This window comes from Peromyscus eremicus, unplaced genomic scaffold (assembly GCF_949786415.1).
Source record: "Peromyscus eremicus unplaced genomic scaffold, PerEre_H2_v1 PerEre#2#chr22_unloc_1, whole genome shotgun sequence".
NCBI classification, from domain to species: Eukaryota; Metazoa; Chordata; class Mammalia; order Rodentia; family Cricetidae; genus Peromyscus; species Peromyscus eremicus.
Window position 1 is genome coordinate 9716178 of NW_026734286.1, and position 14394 is coordinate 9730571.

The following is a 14394-nucleotide window of genomic DNA, read 5'->3' on the forward strand; positions in this document are numbered from 1 at the left end:
CTCTCTGAACAAACCCTTCCATCCCCATTCCCCATGCAGGTCACACCCACAGATGCCCAGCCCCCGCAGGAGGCAGGACGCTTGTGAGCTGTGTGACTTGGAGCAGCTTCCACACCCTCTCTGAGCCCTCCCTTCGTCTCTCAAATGCAGACAATATAAGCTCATTCCCTGAAGAACCAGTGTGAGGGTGGGACTGGGGCTCCCGGGGAAGAGCACTTGGGAATCCCCCTGGGATCGCGGGACTCAAATAAAAACAGGGGTGGGAAGAGTTTGGAGGTATCTCACTGACGCCTTGGCATGTGCAAAGGCCCTGCTTCCATCCCTGGAGGAGGTCACGGTGACCACTGTGACCCGGCCTGGGGATGGAGTCAGCAGAGCCATGTGGGGGGTTAACATTTGGTTAACAGAAATAAAAAATAAAAAATAAAAACTGGTCCATGAAGCTGCTGGGACAGTCACTGGGGGCACGGGGTGGGGGGCGGGGGTCCGGGGGAGGCCTAAAGGCGGAGCCCTGGGTTCTGAGTTACAGTAGGGGCTCCAGCAGGGGGTGGGACTGAGGGCTCACGCCCCCCCCCCCAGGCCTGCAGACTCACCTCTGTCTTCTTGAACCGTGCCCGGAGGGTCTTCATCACGCTGGCTGGGGGCTCTCGTCCTGTCTCAAGGGAAGGGGTGGGTGGAGTGAGGGAGGGTGCTGGGGCGGTCACCGCAGCACCCTGCACAGCACCCTGCACAGCACCCTGCACAGCACCCTGCACAGCACAGCCTCTGTGCTCATCTCACACTGCCAGCCCTCTCTGCTGTGTGTCCCCGTGCAGGTTACTTGCCCTCTCTGAGAACTGTCCTCAACTGTAAACAGAGGAGATACTCCCTCCTCGGACCCATAGCTGTGAGTACTCAGCGCAGTCACCAGAAGGGGCTGACAGACAGTAAACTGGCATCACCATGACACTGCTCTGCAGTCTTGAACTTGTACAATCACTGATGCCAATAATCCCCCCCCCCACCTTCTCTGTGGAACTCCTGTTCATGAAACCCCATGTGCTGTCCCCCAGACAGAACGAACTCTACCTCCCCAAGTGGACTTCCTGCATTCTCCTCGGCTGGGTCACTTCCTCCACCTCTAACCTGCCTTCTAAGCAAGGAGCCGTCACCAGGCTTTGCCCAGTAACACTCTTCTTACTCCTGGAGTTAGAGGGGAGGAGACACTGGACAGACAGTCCCTGGTAGGAAGGCCAGTCACACTTGTCACTGCTCTTGGTAAACAAATGCAATCTATTCAGGGCAGACCCATCCATCCATCCATCCATCCATCCATCCATCCACCCATCCACCCATCCATCCATCCATCCACCCACCCACCCATCCATCCACCCATCCATCCACCCATCCATCCACCCATCCATCCACCCACCCATCCACCCATCCATCCATCCACCCATCCACCCATCCATCCATCCATCCACCCACCCACCCATCCATCCACCCATCCATCCACCCATCCATCATCCATCCATCCATCCATCCATCCATCCATCCACCCACCCATCCACCCATCCATCCACCCACCCACCCATCCACCCATCCATCCATCCATCCACCCACCCACCCATCCATCCACCCACCCATCCACCCATCCATCCACCCACCCACCCATCCATCCATCCACCCATCCATCCATCCATCCATCCATCCATCCACCCACCCACCCATCCATCCATCCACCCATCCACCCATCCACCCATCCATCCATCCATCCACCCATCCATCCATCCACCCATCCATCCACCCATCCATCCATCCACCCACCCATCCACCCATCCATCCACCCACCCACCCATCCATCCATCCACCCATCCATCCATCCATCCACCCATCCATCCATCCATCCACCCATCCATCCATCCATCCATCCACCCACCCATCCATCCATCCACCCACCCATCCACCCATCCATCCACCCATCCATCCATCCATCCACCCACCCATCCACCCATCCATCCACCCACCCACCCATCCACCCATCCATCCATCCATCCACCCACCCATCCATCCATCCACCCACCCATCCACCCATCCATCCACCCACCCACCCATCCATCCATCCACCCATCCATCCATCCATCCATCCATCCATCCATCCATCCATCCACCCATCCACCCATCCACCCATCCATCCATCCATCCACCCATCCATCCATCCACCCATCCATCCACCCATCCACCCATCCATCCATCCACCACCCACCCACCCATCCATCCACACATTCACCCTCCCACCCGTCCATCCTTCCTCCTCTACACTCAATGTGACAGTTCACTCTCACCCCCCCAACTATAAAGTTCAATCACACCCAAGGGTGAGTAACAGGACACCCAGGAGCCTCGTCCACCGGTTTCCAGTCAGGAGAATCGCAGCATGGAGATGGGGAAGGCCTCCTGGAAGAGGTGACCGTAGCACAGGTCCAGTGACCTGTGGGTCCCCACAATGGTTCAGGGAGGAGGGTGCGCACTGAGCCAGGGCCGCGGCTGTCTGGTGGGACGCGTGCGCCTGTCACGAGCGTGTGGGTGCGTGTGTTCGGGGCGTCGCACGCAGCCCGCTGTGGCGCAGCCCCAGGCCGCCCCTTCCTCGGGACCCAGGGCCGTGTCCACCCGGGCCTCCCCAGCCTATCTCCCTACCTCAGGCGACTCCAGGCCAGAGCCCTGCGTCCACCACAGCCTCTCTGGTTACTCGCTCCAGGTGCGAGCTGCCAGTAGCGGAGTCGGGGTGACACCCGATCAGGTTTGGGGGGGCACCCGCCCAGGGGGATGGGGTGAGCCGAGGGAGGAGCTGCCGTTGGCCAGCGTGCTCAGCTGGGCAGCCCCGAGGACCGCCTCTCCCTCCGGCCTGTGCGCTCCCACCTCCGGGAAGCCTTCGGGGGTCCCCGCCAGGATCAGGAGGCTCCCGTGGTCACGTGCCGCCCCTCCCCCGGGTTCCCAGCACCATCACTGCGGCCTGGTCCTGTCTGTGGCCACCACCAGGCACAAGGGTCAGGACGGTGCCTCCCACTGCAGAGATGGCCACGGGAGGGGTTCACGGGAAGTCCTCGTGACCCCAGAATCTCCTTTCCCATCTGTCTCTCTGCATCTCTGCGCACCTCTGTGTCACACATGGGACTCGCTCCCTTCGGGGGACCTGATGCTCTGTGCTATCCCGGGAGATGCACCCCAGAAACAAAGCCGAGAAAAGATCGGAGTCCGGAGGTCTTTGCTGGGCCTGCAAACCCCAAGTTCCCATTCATTCTGGCCTGTGGCCCAGAGAGGGGCAGAGACGGGCTGAGCGTCACACAGCAGAGACCCAAAGCCGCCCTAAGGTCTCAGGCTGGCTTTGAACTCCCACCGGGGCTGTATGCACGCGGGGCGGGGCTCTGCCCACTGAGCGAAAGCCCCAAAGGGGTTTGTTTTAATGGGTTTTGTTGGTGATTTTGTCCCTTTTATGAAACAGGGTCTCTACACAGCCGGGCTGGCCTGGGATTCGCAATCCTCCTGCCTCGGCTCCAGTGAGTGGTCACATCAACTTCCTGGTCCGGGACAGCCCCCGGCCAGGCCTGGGGAAGGCGCCCGAGTCAGCTGCCAGCACTAAAGATGGCGCGCGTGGCGTCAGCGCGGCGTCAGCGCGGCGCATGCACTCTGGAGAGAACGCCTCTTCCGCCGCCGCCAGCACCACCCCCAGACACACCCACACACACCGGTGTCTCTAGGGAAGGTGGGTCCTCTTCCCCACTTCCGGCGGAAGCGGCCTCAACAAGGGAAACTTTATTGTGCCGCGCGTACGGCAGTGCCGGCGACGATGTCGGTGAATTATGCAGCCGGGCTGTCCCCGTACGCGGACAAGGGCAAGTGTGGACTGCCGGAGGTGAGGGCCGCGGTGTCGGGGCCGCCGAAGGACGGGAGACCCCGGCGGGACGGGAGACCCGGACGGGACGGGCGGCCCGAGGAGCGGGGCATTGTGGGAACAGCAGGAGGCACAGCGTCTAGACAATGGGGAGGACTTCCCTGCAGGGAGGGGGCGGGAGGGACGCCCCTGGGCGTCGGGGGGACACACGGGACCGGGACCCGAACGCCAGCCCCGGGGTGGCGACCGGAAGCCGGCACCCCTCCGGGGACACCCCCGCCCCCACCCCTGTGAGCCGGGACCCCAGGGCCGGGCGGTCAGTCTTTGTGGCTTCTGAGAAGTGGGAGTTGGGGTGGGAGAGGAGTCTCTGTGTGTAGCCCAGGCTGGCCCCGAACTCGCTCGGTACCCCAGGCTGGCCCCGAACTCGCTCGGTACCCCAGGCTGGCCCCGAACTCGCTCTGTACCCCGGGCTGGCCCCGAACTCGCTCTGTACCCCGGGCTGGCCCCGAACTCGCTCGATACCCCAGGCTGGCCCCGAACTCGCTCGGTACCCCAGGCTGGCCCCGAACTCGCTCGGTACCCCAGGCTGGCCCCGAACTCGCTCGGTACCCCAGGCTGGCCCCGAACTCGCTCTGTACCCCGGGCTGGCCCCGAACTCGCTCGGTACCCCAGGCTGGCCCCGAACTCGCAGCGAGCCTCCTGCGTGAGTGCTGAGGTGCCAGGCTCGTCTCGCCTGTAGACAAACCCGCATCTTGATTTGGGACAGACCGAGGTTATCCAAAGTCGGGCCGGAAGTGACGTCCCTGGGTGTCACCCGAAGCGGGCCAAGGGGAGTGGGCGTCGCGTGCTGACCCTATGCCCTCTGACCCCACAGATCTTCGACCCGCCCGAGGAGCTGGAGCACAAAGTGTGGGAGCTGGCGCGGCTGATGTGGGAGTCCTCCAGGGTGGTCTTCCACACGGGCGCCGGCATCAGCACCGCCTCTGGCATCCCCGACTTCAGGTCTGTGAACACGGAGGGGAAACTGAGGCAGGGCTCACATGTTGGCATGCCCACCAGCCGGAACACACCCGGATGAGGGCCTAGCTGCAAGGGATGCCAGCAAGTGCCACCTTTGGAGTTTGTAGTGGACGCTGCAAAGCACTCTGGGAAACCGGCCCCGGCCCCAGTGGGGTCCCGGGCTTCGCCTACCCCCAGGCCTGTTCCGTGAAGACGCCCCACCCTCTCCGTAGAGCCCTTGCCCACCTGGCTGCCCGTGGGGCAGGGTCGGCAGGAGTCCGCGGGCGGGAACGTGACTTCTGTACCGATTTCTCTCCCTCGCTCTGCTCGCCGCCCTCAGAGGCCCCCACGGCGTGTGGACCATGGAGGAGCGTGGCCTGGCCCCCAAGTTCGACACCACCTTCGAGAGCGCCCGGCCCTCCACGACCCACATGGCCCTGGTGCAGCTGGAGCGCGTGGGCTTCCTCAGCTTCCTGGTCAGCCAGAACGTGGACGGGCTGCACGTGCGCTCCGGCTTCCCCAGGTCAGATGGGCTCCGCTGCACCCTCCGTCCTCACGGATTTTATCGGAGATGGAAAGAGGGCAGAGCCCAAGCAGGCCAGCACTTGTCAGCAGGGCACTCTGCCTGACCACGCCCATCCTGACCACGCCCCCGGCCCCTCACTGGGGATTCTAGGCGGGGCTCCACCCTGACCACGCCCCCAGCCCCTCACTGGGGATTCTAGGCGGGGCTCCACCCTGACCACGCCCCCAGCCCCTCACTGGGGATTCTAGACGGGTCTCCACCCTGACCACGCCCCCAGCCCCTCACTGGGGATTCTAGACAGGCATTCTTAGGTCAACAGATTTTTTTTTTTTTTAAATATTTATTTATTTACATACACACACAGTGTTCTGTCTGCATTATCCCTGCAGGCCAGAAGAGGGCACCAGATCTCATTACAGATGGTTGTGAGCCACCATGTGGGTGCTGAGAATTAAACTCAGCAACCTTCCAGAAGAGCAGCCAGTGTTCTTAACCACTGAGCCATCGCTCCAGCCCGTTAATGGCTTTTGTGTTTTGGTTTTTTTTTTGTTTTGTTTTGTTTTTGTTGTTTTTTTTTTTTTTCCTTTTTTTTTTCCCCAGAGCTGAGGACCGAACCCAGGGCCTTACGCTTGCTAGGCAAGCGCTCTACCACTGAGCTAAATCCCCAACCCCAATGGCTTTTTTTAAGCCAGTTTTTTTGTGTAGCCCTGGATGTCCTGGACCACTCTGTGTAGACCAGGCTGGACTTGAGGTCACAGAGATCCGCCTGCCTCCTGAGTGCTGGGATTAAGGGCTTGTGCCACCATGTCCGTCTGGACAACAGATTTTTGTAGTGGGGAGCAGGTATTTGTGTGTTTGCAAAAATAAGGTCAGCTCTTTCTGTAACAATTCCTCAGACTGGGACAGGCTGGGGCATCTTCCCTTGATGTGAGGATCAGGAAAGAGAAGTCCATGGACCTTGTGGGTGAGCAGTCCAGGAAGGCTTTCTGGAGGAGGAGGCAGGCTGAGCAGCTGGCCCAAGCCTCAGGATTTGGGGAAGGTCCTGACTCGCATCCTCTTCCACAGGGACAAGCTGGCGGAGCTCCACGGAAACATGTTTGTAGAGGAATGTCCCAAGTGTAAGACGTGAGTGTCAGTGAGTGAGCATGTGAAGGCCAGGAGGGGCGGGGCCTAGCCAGGCTCTCCCAGGGTGGGGCACGCCCAGGTTCCTCCCCTGAGCTGGCTAAGGGGCCCTAAAACGGCCCTAGGGAAGGCTGGGAGGTGGCCCTGTCTCCAGGGACAGTCGATGAAAACAGACTGGAAGTAGACAGATCCTTCCTTTGCAGTCCCCCAAGCAAGGAGCTACAAAATGGGGTGACACAAGCCACGCCCTAGGAAATGAGGGGTCTCCCTGCCCCCACGCACACCCCCACCTCCCCCCTACCCCCCACCCCCCGTGGCTCCGGGCTGGAGGATAACATGACTTTACACCAGAGCCTCAGGGTGTTAGGCAAGAGCTGTGCCCCTGAGTCCCTCTTTAGTGGTTCTTTTTCAATTGCCTGGGTTAGCCTGGAATCCGTCATCCCCCTGCCTCAGCTTCCTGGGTGCTGAGATCGCAGGTGTGAGCCATCGTGTTGGGCTTAGCTGCCTCCCTCCCCCGCCCCCCACATGTGGGTGCCTTAACTCAGTCCCTGTCCTTGTGTTCTGAGGCCTCTCAGAACCTGTCGCTGGCTGGTTTAGCCGAGTAGGCAGTGAGCTCCCGGGGTCCCCGTCTCGGCCTCCCAGCACTGGGGTGTAAGTCTGCTCCACTGTGCCCTCTTCCATACATAGGTTCTGGTGACCCAAACTTAGGGCCTTATGTTTGCATGGCGAGCACTTGCCAGACTGAGCCTGTCTGTCCCTCAGCTGTTTGTCTTGCTGTGTGGCCCAGGGGTTGAGCCTGTACCCCAGTACACTGGTTCCACCACCCCGCTTCCTCCCTGTGCAGGCAGTACGTGAGAGACACAGTCGTGGGCACCATGGGTCTCAAGGCCACGGGCCGGCTCTGCACGGTGGCCAAGGCGAGGGGACTCCGGGCCTGTCGGTGAGTGACTTGCCGCGCACCTGCACCTGTCAGGAGGTGAGGGCCCTGACTCCCTTCCCTGACCTGCCGCAGGGGGGAGCTGAGGGACACCATTCTGGACTGGGAGGACGCCCTGCCTGACCGGGACCTGATGCTCGCTGACGAGGCCAGCAGGTATGACCCACCCTGCGCTCCCTGGGTGGGAGCATGGGATAGACTTCCACAGAAGGTCAGGACTCAGGAGTGGGACAGCAGAGGGGTCCCCTGCGTCACCCACACCCTGGGCAGGATAGATGCAAAGGAGAACACAGGATGACTGGAAGGTTTGTTTAGTTTCTTGTTTTCAGGGTTTCTGTGGTACTGGGGAGAATACTGGGCCTTGTGTGTACTAATAAAAAGTCCTCTGCACAGAGCCAGCTCCTCACTGGGGATTCTAGACGGGGCTCCACCCTGACCACGCCCCCAGCCTCTCTCTGGGGGATTCTAGGCGGGGCTCCACCCTGACCATGCCCCCAGCCCCTCACTGGGGGATTCTAGGCGGGGCTCCACCTGACTACGCCCCCAGCCTCTCACTGGGGGATTCTAGGCGGGGCTCCACCTGACCACGCCCCCAGCCTCTCACTGGGGGATTCTAGACGGGGCTCCACCCTGACCACGCCCCCAGCCCCTCACTGGGGGATTCTAGGCAGGGCTCCACCCTGACCACGCCCCCAGCCCTTCACTGGGGGATTCTAGGCAGGGCTCCACCTTGACCACGCCCCCAGCCCCTCACTGGGGATTCTGGGCGGGGCTTCACCCTGACCACGCCTCCAGCCCCTCCCTGCTTCCTGCTCCCAGGAACGCAGACCTGTCAGTCACCCTGGGCACCTCGCTGCAGATCCGCCCCAGTGGGAACCTGCCCCTTGCCACTAAGCGCCGGGGAGGCCGTCTGGTCATTGTCAACCTACAGCCCACAAAACACGTATGTGCCCGTGCCCTGCCCTGTGGCCCCGTCTCCCCTGCCGTGTCCTCTGCCCCGGCCTGACCATCCCTCATTCCCGCAGGACCGCCAGGCTGACCTGCGCATCCACGGCTATGTGGACGAGGTGATGAGCAGGCTCATGAAGCATCTGGGGCTGGAGATCCCCACCTGGGAAGGACCCCGTGTGCTGGACAAGGCCCTGCCACCCCTGCCGCGCCCAGCTGCACCCAAGGCTGAGCCCCCTGCGCATTTCAATGGCTCGGTGCACGCTCCGTGTAAGCCAGAGCCCGACAGTCCTGTACCCCACAGGCCCCCCAAAAGAGTGAAGACCGAGGCTGTCCCCAGCTGACCCGAGTGTGTGGGGCGGGAGGGGTACTTGTAGGAACCACACATGTTGGGGGTTTTTGTTTTGATTTTTATGTGCTGGGGACTGAGCCCAGACTGGCACATGCCATGCCCCGCCTTTTTCAAATTTTTCTTTGAGACCTGGGCTCCCTAAGTCGGTCAGGCTGGCCTTGAACTTGCTGCTGTAGCCCAGGCTGGCCTGGAGCTAGCCCCCTGCCCACCCTCAGCCTCCACAGTAGCAGGGATGGCATGCGGACGCCACCAGACCCAGCACAGCTCCTTCCGAGTCTCACTGTGTCCCTTGTCCGGGTTCCTCCGTGGAATCGCGGGACACAGGGAGTCCCACGGCGGGTGGAAGAGGCTGTGTCCCAGGGCTGGGGATTCGCGTGCCTCTCCACCCGCCACAACCCACTTGTGACTCAGGATGTGCCCGAGGGGCAGCCACACACTCCACCCCAACCCCCTTGACCCAGAGCCACCGGGGACCTGTCTATGCATAGGAGGGACAAGGGACCCATCTGCACTGAGGGCCCCAGGCTTCCAGAAGCCCCCAATGCAATAAACACAGAATTCCTTTCATTTCTTTTAAATTTTATTACATTTACTTATTTCCTTTATGTGCACGTGTGCGTTTGTGTGTGTACTTGTGTCTACACACCTGTGTTTGTGTGTCTGTATGTACAGTATCGGTTCATGTGTGGCAGTCGGGACAACTTGAAGGGGTCAGGTGTCTCCTTCCACCAGATGGCTCCCAGGAATGGAACTCGGGTCATCAGGCATGGCTGCCTTTCCCAGCCGAGCCTTCTCACCAGCCCCGGCCTGCTCTATTTGCCTGAATGTGTTAGAGTCCCCAGCCGGCCCGTCCCAAAAAATTAAGGTTTTTTTATAGTCATTGTACCCCAAGATGGTCAAATCTGTGGATCAGACCGTTCCTGTGACATCTTCCTCTGCAGCTGTCCTCCCGACCTCCCTAAGGCCTGGGGACGGGTCTGCTAGGAGTCTCTTATGCCTACACATCACCCTACACATGGTTTTTGAGAAGGTCTCACTGAGCCTAGAGCGCACCCTTTAGGCTAGGCTGGCCCTCGAGCCCCAGGCATTCCCCTGTTCCCACCTCCTGCGCACTGCGGTTACCAGGACGTGCCTGGTTTTATGATTTGGTATGTGGGTTTTGCCCACATGTATGTCTGATCCTCCTATGTGGCTGCCTGGTGACTGCAGGGGTCGTCGGGTCCCCGGGAACTGGAGTTACAGATGGTTGTGAGCCACCATGTGGGTGCTGGGACTAGAACTCAGGTCCTCTGCCAGAGCAGCCAATGCTCTGACCACTGGGTCATGTCTCCAGCCCCCTGCCTCTCATACACATTCTTCTTTTGAGACAGTCTCACTATGTATCCCTGGCGGGCCTGGGGTCAGAGATCAAAGGCGTGGCCCACCATGCCCTGGCAAGGCCTGCCTTTTTTATGTGAGTCCTGGGGATTTGAACCCAGGTCCTCATGCTTACACTGAGCCACGTCCCAGCAGCTCTTAGGCGTCTGGTTGGTCAACCCAGCTGCTGTGCCCAGCTTGGCACTGTTTCGAGGTCAGAGAAGTAAGGACACTCAGGGAATTGTTGCTCTCCCGCTGTCTCCCTTGTGTCTGTCTGTCTGTCTGCCTGTCTGACCTGTTTATCTCTGTTTCTCCGTGTCTCTGTTGTGGGATATTTGTACACTGTGTAAAGATATATTGCTGTGATATGTTTAATAAAGAGCCGAACAGCCAATAGCTAGACATGAGGAATAGGCAGGACTTGGGGGGGGGGGGGCGGCAGGAGATGAATTTAGGTGTGCGTCAGATGCCGAGACATGGAGGGAGTTGGACATACCGAATGGGAAAAAAAGGTAAAAACCGTGAGGTGAAACATAGATTATAAATGGGTTAATGTTATAAGAGGTACTGGGACAAGCCTAAGCTGAGGCCGAGATTTCATAATTAATACGTCTCTGTCGTTATTTGTGAGCTGGCAGCTTGCTACATCACTCTCTGACTGTCCCATCTCTTGCTGTCTCTGTGTCTCTGTCTCGATGCCTGGTCAGGGCTCCATCCCACTACAGAGGAGGGTTCCCCACCCACCCATGATCTAGACAAGCTGGTCACTCAGTCTTCAGTGGCTGAGCCTGGAGAACCGACTGATCATAGGTGCTTGGGGCAGGAGCTCCTGGTCACTATATCCAGTGATATCTAGTAGCTCAGAGGGGTGGGTAGAGGGGACTGGACACTTGCCCAATCAGGAGCACTGACATCACCAGCTTGGTCCAATCAGAGTCCAGGGTGGGTGATCTTGAATGCTGCCCTGGGAGTACCAGTGATCCCTGCTCTATCCCCACCCCCACATCTCCCCAGCCCCACCCCCACCCCCCAATTCCCATTTGTAGTGGCAACTGTAATGGAAAGACACCACAGAAATTGTTATAGAGACATTTTTTTTCAGCTTTTCTTTTTTTCTTTATTTTTTACATGAATGCCCTGTCTTCATGTACAACTGAATGCCAGAAGAGGGCACCAGATCTCATTACAGATGGTTGTGAGCCACCATGTGGGTGCTGGGAATTGAACTCAGGACTTCTGGAAGAGCAGCCAGTGCTCTTAACTGCTGAGCCATCTCTCCAGCCCCTGGAGGCATTTTTATATATGGCTCCAAATCTTCACCTGGACCAAGAAGTCCCCCACCGTGAGTGACACATTCCAAACCCAGCAAAGTCTCCATACAATATTCATCTCTCGAGGTTCACCCTGGACACAGCCAAACAGTGCCAGGACTGAGGTCAGACTTACAGGTGTCTCTCTTTGCTAAAAACACTGGAGAGAAACTCCAAAGACACGTGATACCACGCACTGGAGAGAAGTCGTCTATGTAAGGAGTGTGGGGGACCATCAGCCATCCCTCAGCTTTTCGAAGACATAGTAACATGCACCTGTTCTTTGTTTTTGCTCTTTTGGGGAGCCCAGCTCCCAAATAAATCACACATGGAGGCTTATTCTTAATTATAAATGCCCAACCTTAGCTTGACTTTCTTGCCAGCTTTTCTTAGCTTTACATTAGCCTGTCTACCTTTCGCCTCTGGACTTTTACCTTCTTGTTTCTCTGTATCTTTCTTACTCTGTTGCTGGTTGTGTAGCTGGGTGACTGGCCCCTGAGGTCCTCCTCCTCCTCTTGGTCCTGCTTCCTCTCTCGTTCCTTGATCTTTCTCCTCTCAGATTTCCTCCTAGAACAAGCCTAAGCTAAGGCCGAGCATTCATAATAATAAGTCTCTGTGTCTTTATTTGGGTTAGTGGCCCAAAGAAAATTCCACCAGTGAGCAGTGGTGGCTCACGCCTTTAGTCCCAGCATTCGGGAGGCAGAGGCAGGCAGATCTCTGTGAGTTCAAGGACACCCTGGGCTACAGAGTGAGTTCCAGGACAGCCAGGGCTACATAGAGAAACCCTGTCTCAAAAAATTAAAAAAAAAAAAAAAAAGACACATGAAATGACACCCTGCAAAACACCAGGCATGCAGTGTGGGTCACCCTGCAAAGGGACTCCTGCACAGTGTTCCAGAGGCAGCTGGACACCAGAGAAGCAATCCCATGAAGTTGTGCCGTGGATGGAACCCAGAGCTTTGCGCAATGCTAAACAAACATCTCCACCGGGCTGCATCCCCAGCCCTGACATGTGTGTTTTTATTCATGGCTGTGAGTGTGCACATGTGTGTGTGCACAGATGTGCTCATGCATGTGTAGGGCCATGTGCCCAAATGCAGAGGCTAGAATGAGTGTCAGGGTCCCCTATCGATCCCTTTGAGGCAGGCTCTCTCCCCGAACCTGGGCCTCATGTGTTTCTCAGCGAGGCCAGAAGCAAGTGCGATGACCCCCATGCCATTGCCCACTCAGAACTAGGGTTGTAGGCCGCAGCAGAAACCCAGCTTTTCCATGAGTGCTGGGATCCAAACCCCACGTCTCATGATCGGGGGGGAGCAAGCTGTCTACAGCTTGAGCCGTGGCCGCTACAGCCTCTGTGGTGGGCTTTGATACACAGGTAGGCTTGAATTATGCTTTGTCTGATGGCAGCCTGTCACAGATTAGAACCACCTGGGTGGGGGGTGCACCTCAAGAGCTACCCCGACTGCCCTGACTGGCCTGGAAAGGTCCACGCCGTTGGCAGCAGCCCAGATATAAAAAGTTGGTCATGGGAAACATCGTCTCCCTCTGGCCGCCAGGTTGACCTGCCCACCGCTGCTGGTGGTGGCAGGACCGGTGTCCCCAAGCATGCATCGTGGAATAGGGACTGATGGCTCTCCAGGGACCTTCTGGTGCCAGATTGGGACTACTGAGGAAGCCCACGTTGTGACAACTACCGGTTGTCAGCCCCCAGAGAGAGACAGCTATGGTGGAATACTGTGTAGCCGGGGCTCCAGTCTGCATGACCAGGAACTGGTTCTCTGTGTCTGGTGGCTCTTGGCTGGTGTCACCGTCTTAGAGATGACTTAGTGCGTGTGCGCGCGCACGCGCGCGTGCACACACACACGCATGCACACGCATGCACATTCGCACACACACGCATGCACACACGCGTGCGCACACACAAGCACACGCACATACGAACGCGCACGCATGTGCGCGTGCGTGCACACACACACACACACACACACACGCACACACAGCTGTGCTGCTCTAGTGACCCCTGACTGAAACAGCTCAGTTTCCATCCAGTGGATAGTGGAAAATATCTCTTAGGGAGCTGTTTGGACAATGAATGATAGCTTTTATTCAGCTTGAGATTTTCATGAACTCAGTATAACAAATGTGGGAGCCCGTCCATCACATTTTCTACTTTTCCTGCTGGGATTATTTCATCTATTAAAATAAATTAGAGCAGTTTGTTTTTTGTTTATGAAGTATCAGAAATTCCAAATTATGCAAAACTTGAAAAGCCAACAGTCTTGTGTAGACGGTGCCCTCCCGCATCCCACATTTGGTGTTTGGTTTGGTGTGATGGTTCGGGGTTTATTAGTTTGTTTGTTTTGTTTTGTTTGTTTGTGTTTTGTTTTGTTTGGTTGGTTGGTTTGGTTTTGTTTTTATCAACTTGACACAAACTTAGAGACACCTGGGAAGGGTGAATCTCAACTTGGCCTCTGGGGTATTGTTCGACCTGCAAGGACCCAGCTATGTGTGGCCTCCTCTGGGTGAGCCTGGGAACCAGCTGGTGGGAAGCCTCCCACCACCACCACCACCATACACACACACACACACACACACACACACACACACACACACACACACCAGCGCTGGGGCAGGAAGGGCATCCTCAGACAGGACCCCACCCAGCCGAAGTTCCAGCTGGAGAAATGAAAAGGCCTGACCTGAGTTTCCTGTTCCTAAAGAGCAATTGCAAACAAAAGCTGCCCGGATGTTGTTGTACAGCGGGAAGAGGGGGATGTCCGTCCCAAGCAGGCAGAGTCATCCGTCCACCGGACACTGGCTTTAGTGGCATGAAGGACCCAAGACTGACAGTGTCTCTCAGCCTGAGGCTTCAGAGGGCAGTCCCTGTGTAAAAGGCCCTGAGCCCATCAAGGGAAGCTGTAAAAGTGAAGCCTGGGATGCAGTGCAGACCCCGTGACGTTGGAGATGTCAGAA

The 14394-nt window shown here is 58.0% G+C and overlaps 1 protein-coding gene across 2 annotated transcripts; it reads left to right on the plus strand.

Moving 5' to 3' along the window:
• Window positions 1-3722: 3722 nt before the first annotated feature.
• Window positions 3723-8855, plus strand: Sirt6 (sirtuin 6). Of its 2 annotated transcripts, none has more exons than XM_059251848.1 (8): window positions 3723-3892; window positions 4746-4873; window positions 5211-5393; window positions 6462-6521; window positions 7363-7458; window positions 7531-7611; window positions 8275-8398; window positions 8481-8855. In XM_059251848.1, exons 1-8 carry the CDS (start codon window positions 3827-3829, stop codon window positions 8745-8747), a joined length of 1005 nt encoding a protein of 334 aa, XP_059107831.1. In that variant the 5' UTR covers window positions 3723-3826; the 3' UTR covers window positions 8748-8855. The 2 variants fall into 2 exon arrangements, with proteins under 2 accessions (XP_059107831.1, XP_059107832.1); XM_059251849.1 differs by having other exon boundaries at window positions 8315-8398; window positions 8481-8646.
• Window positions 8856-14394: the final 5539 nt, after the last annotated feature.

What these genes read in the sequence shown, in the direction of transcription:
- Sirt6 (XM_059251848.1), top strand. Translation starts at nt 3,827, where the DNA reads ATGTCGGTGAATTATGCAGCCGGGCTGTCCCCGTACGCGGACAAGGGC. An exon ending in AGGGGACTCCGGGCCTGTCG is followed by an intron (nt 7,459 to 7,530) that starts GTGAGTGACTTG and finishes GACCTGCCGCAG; the next exon opens with GGGGGAGCTGAGGGACACCA. An exon ending in CTCGCTGACGAGGCCAGCAG is followed by an intron (nt 7,612 to 8,274) that starts GTATGACCCACC and finishes TCCTGCTCCCAG; the next exon opens with GAACGCAGACCTGTCAGTCA.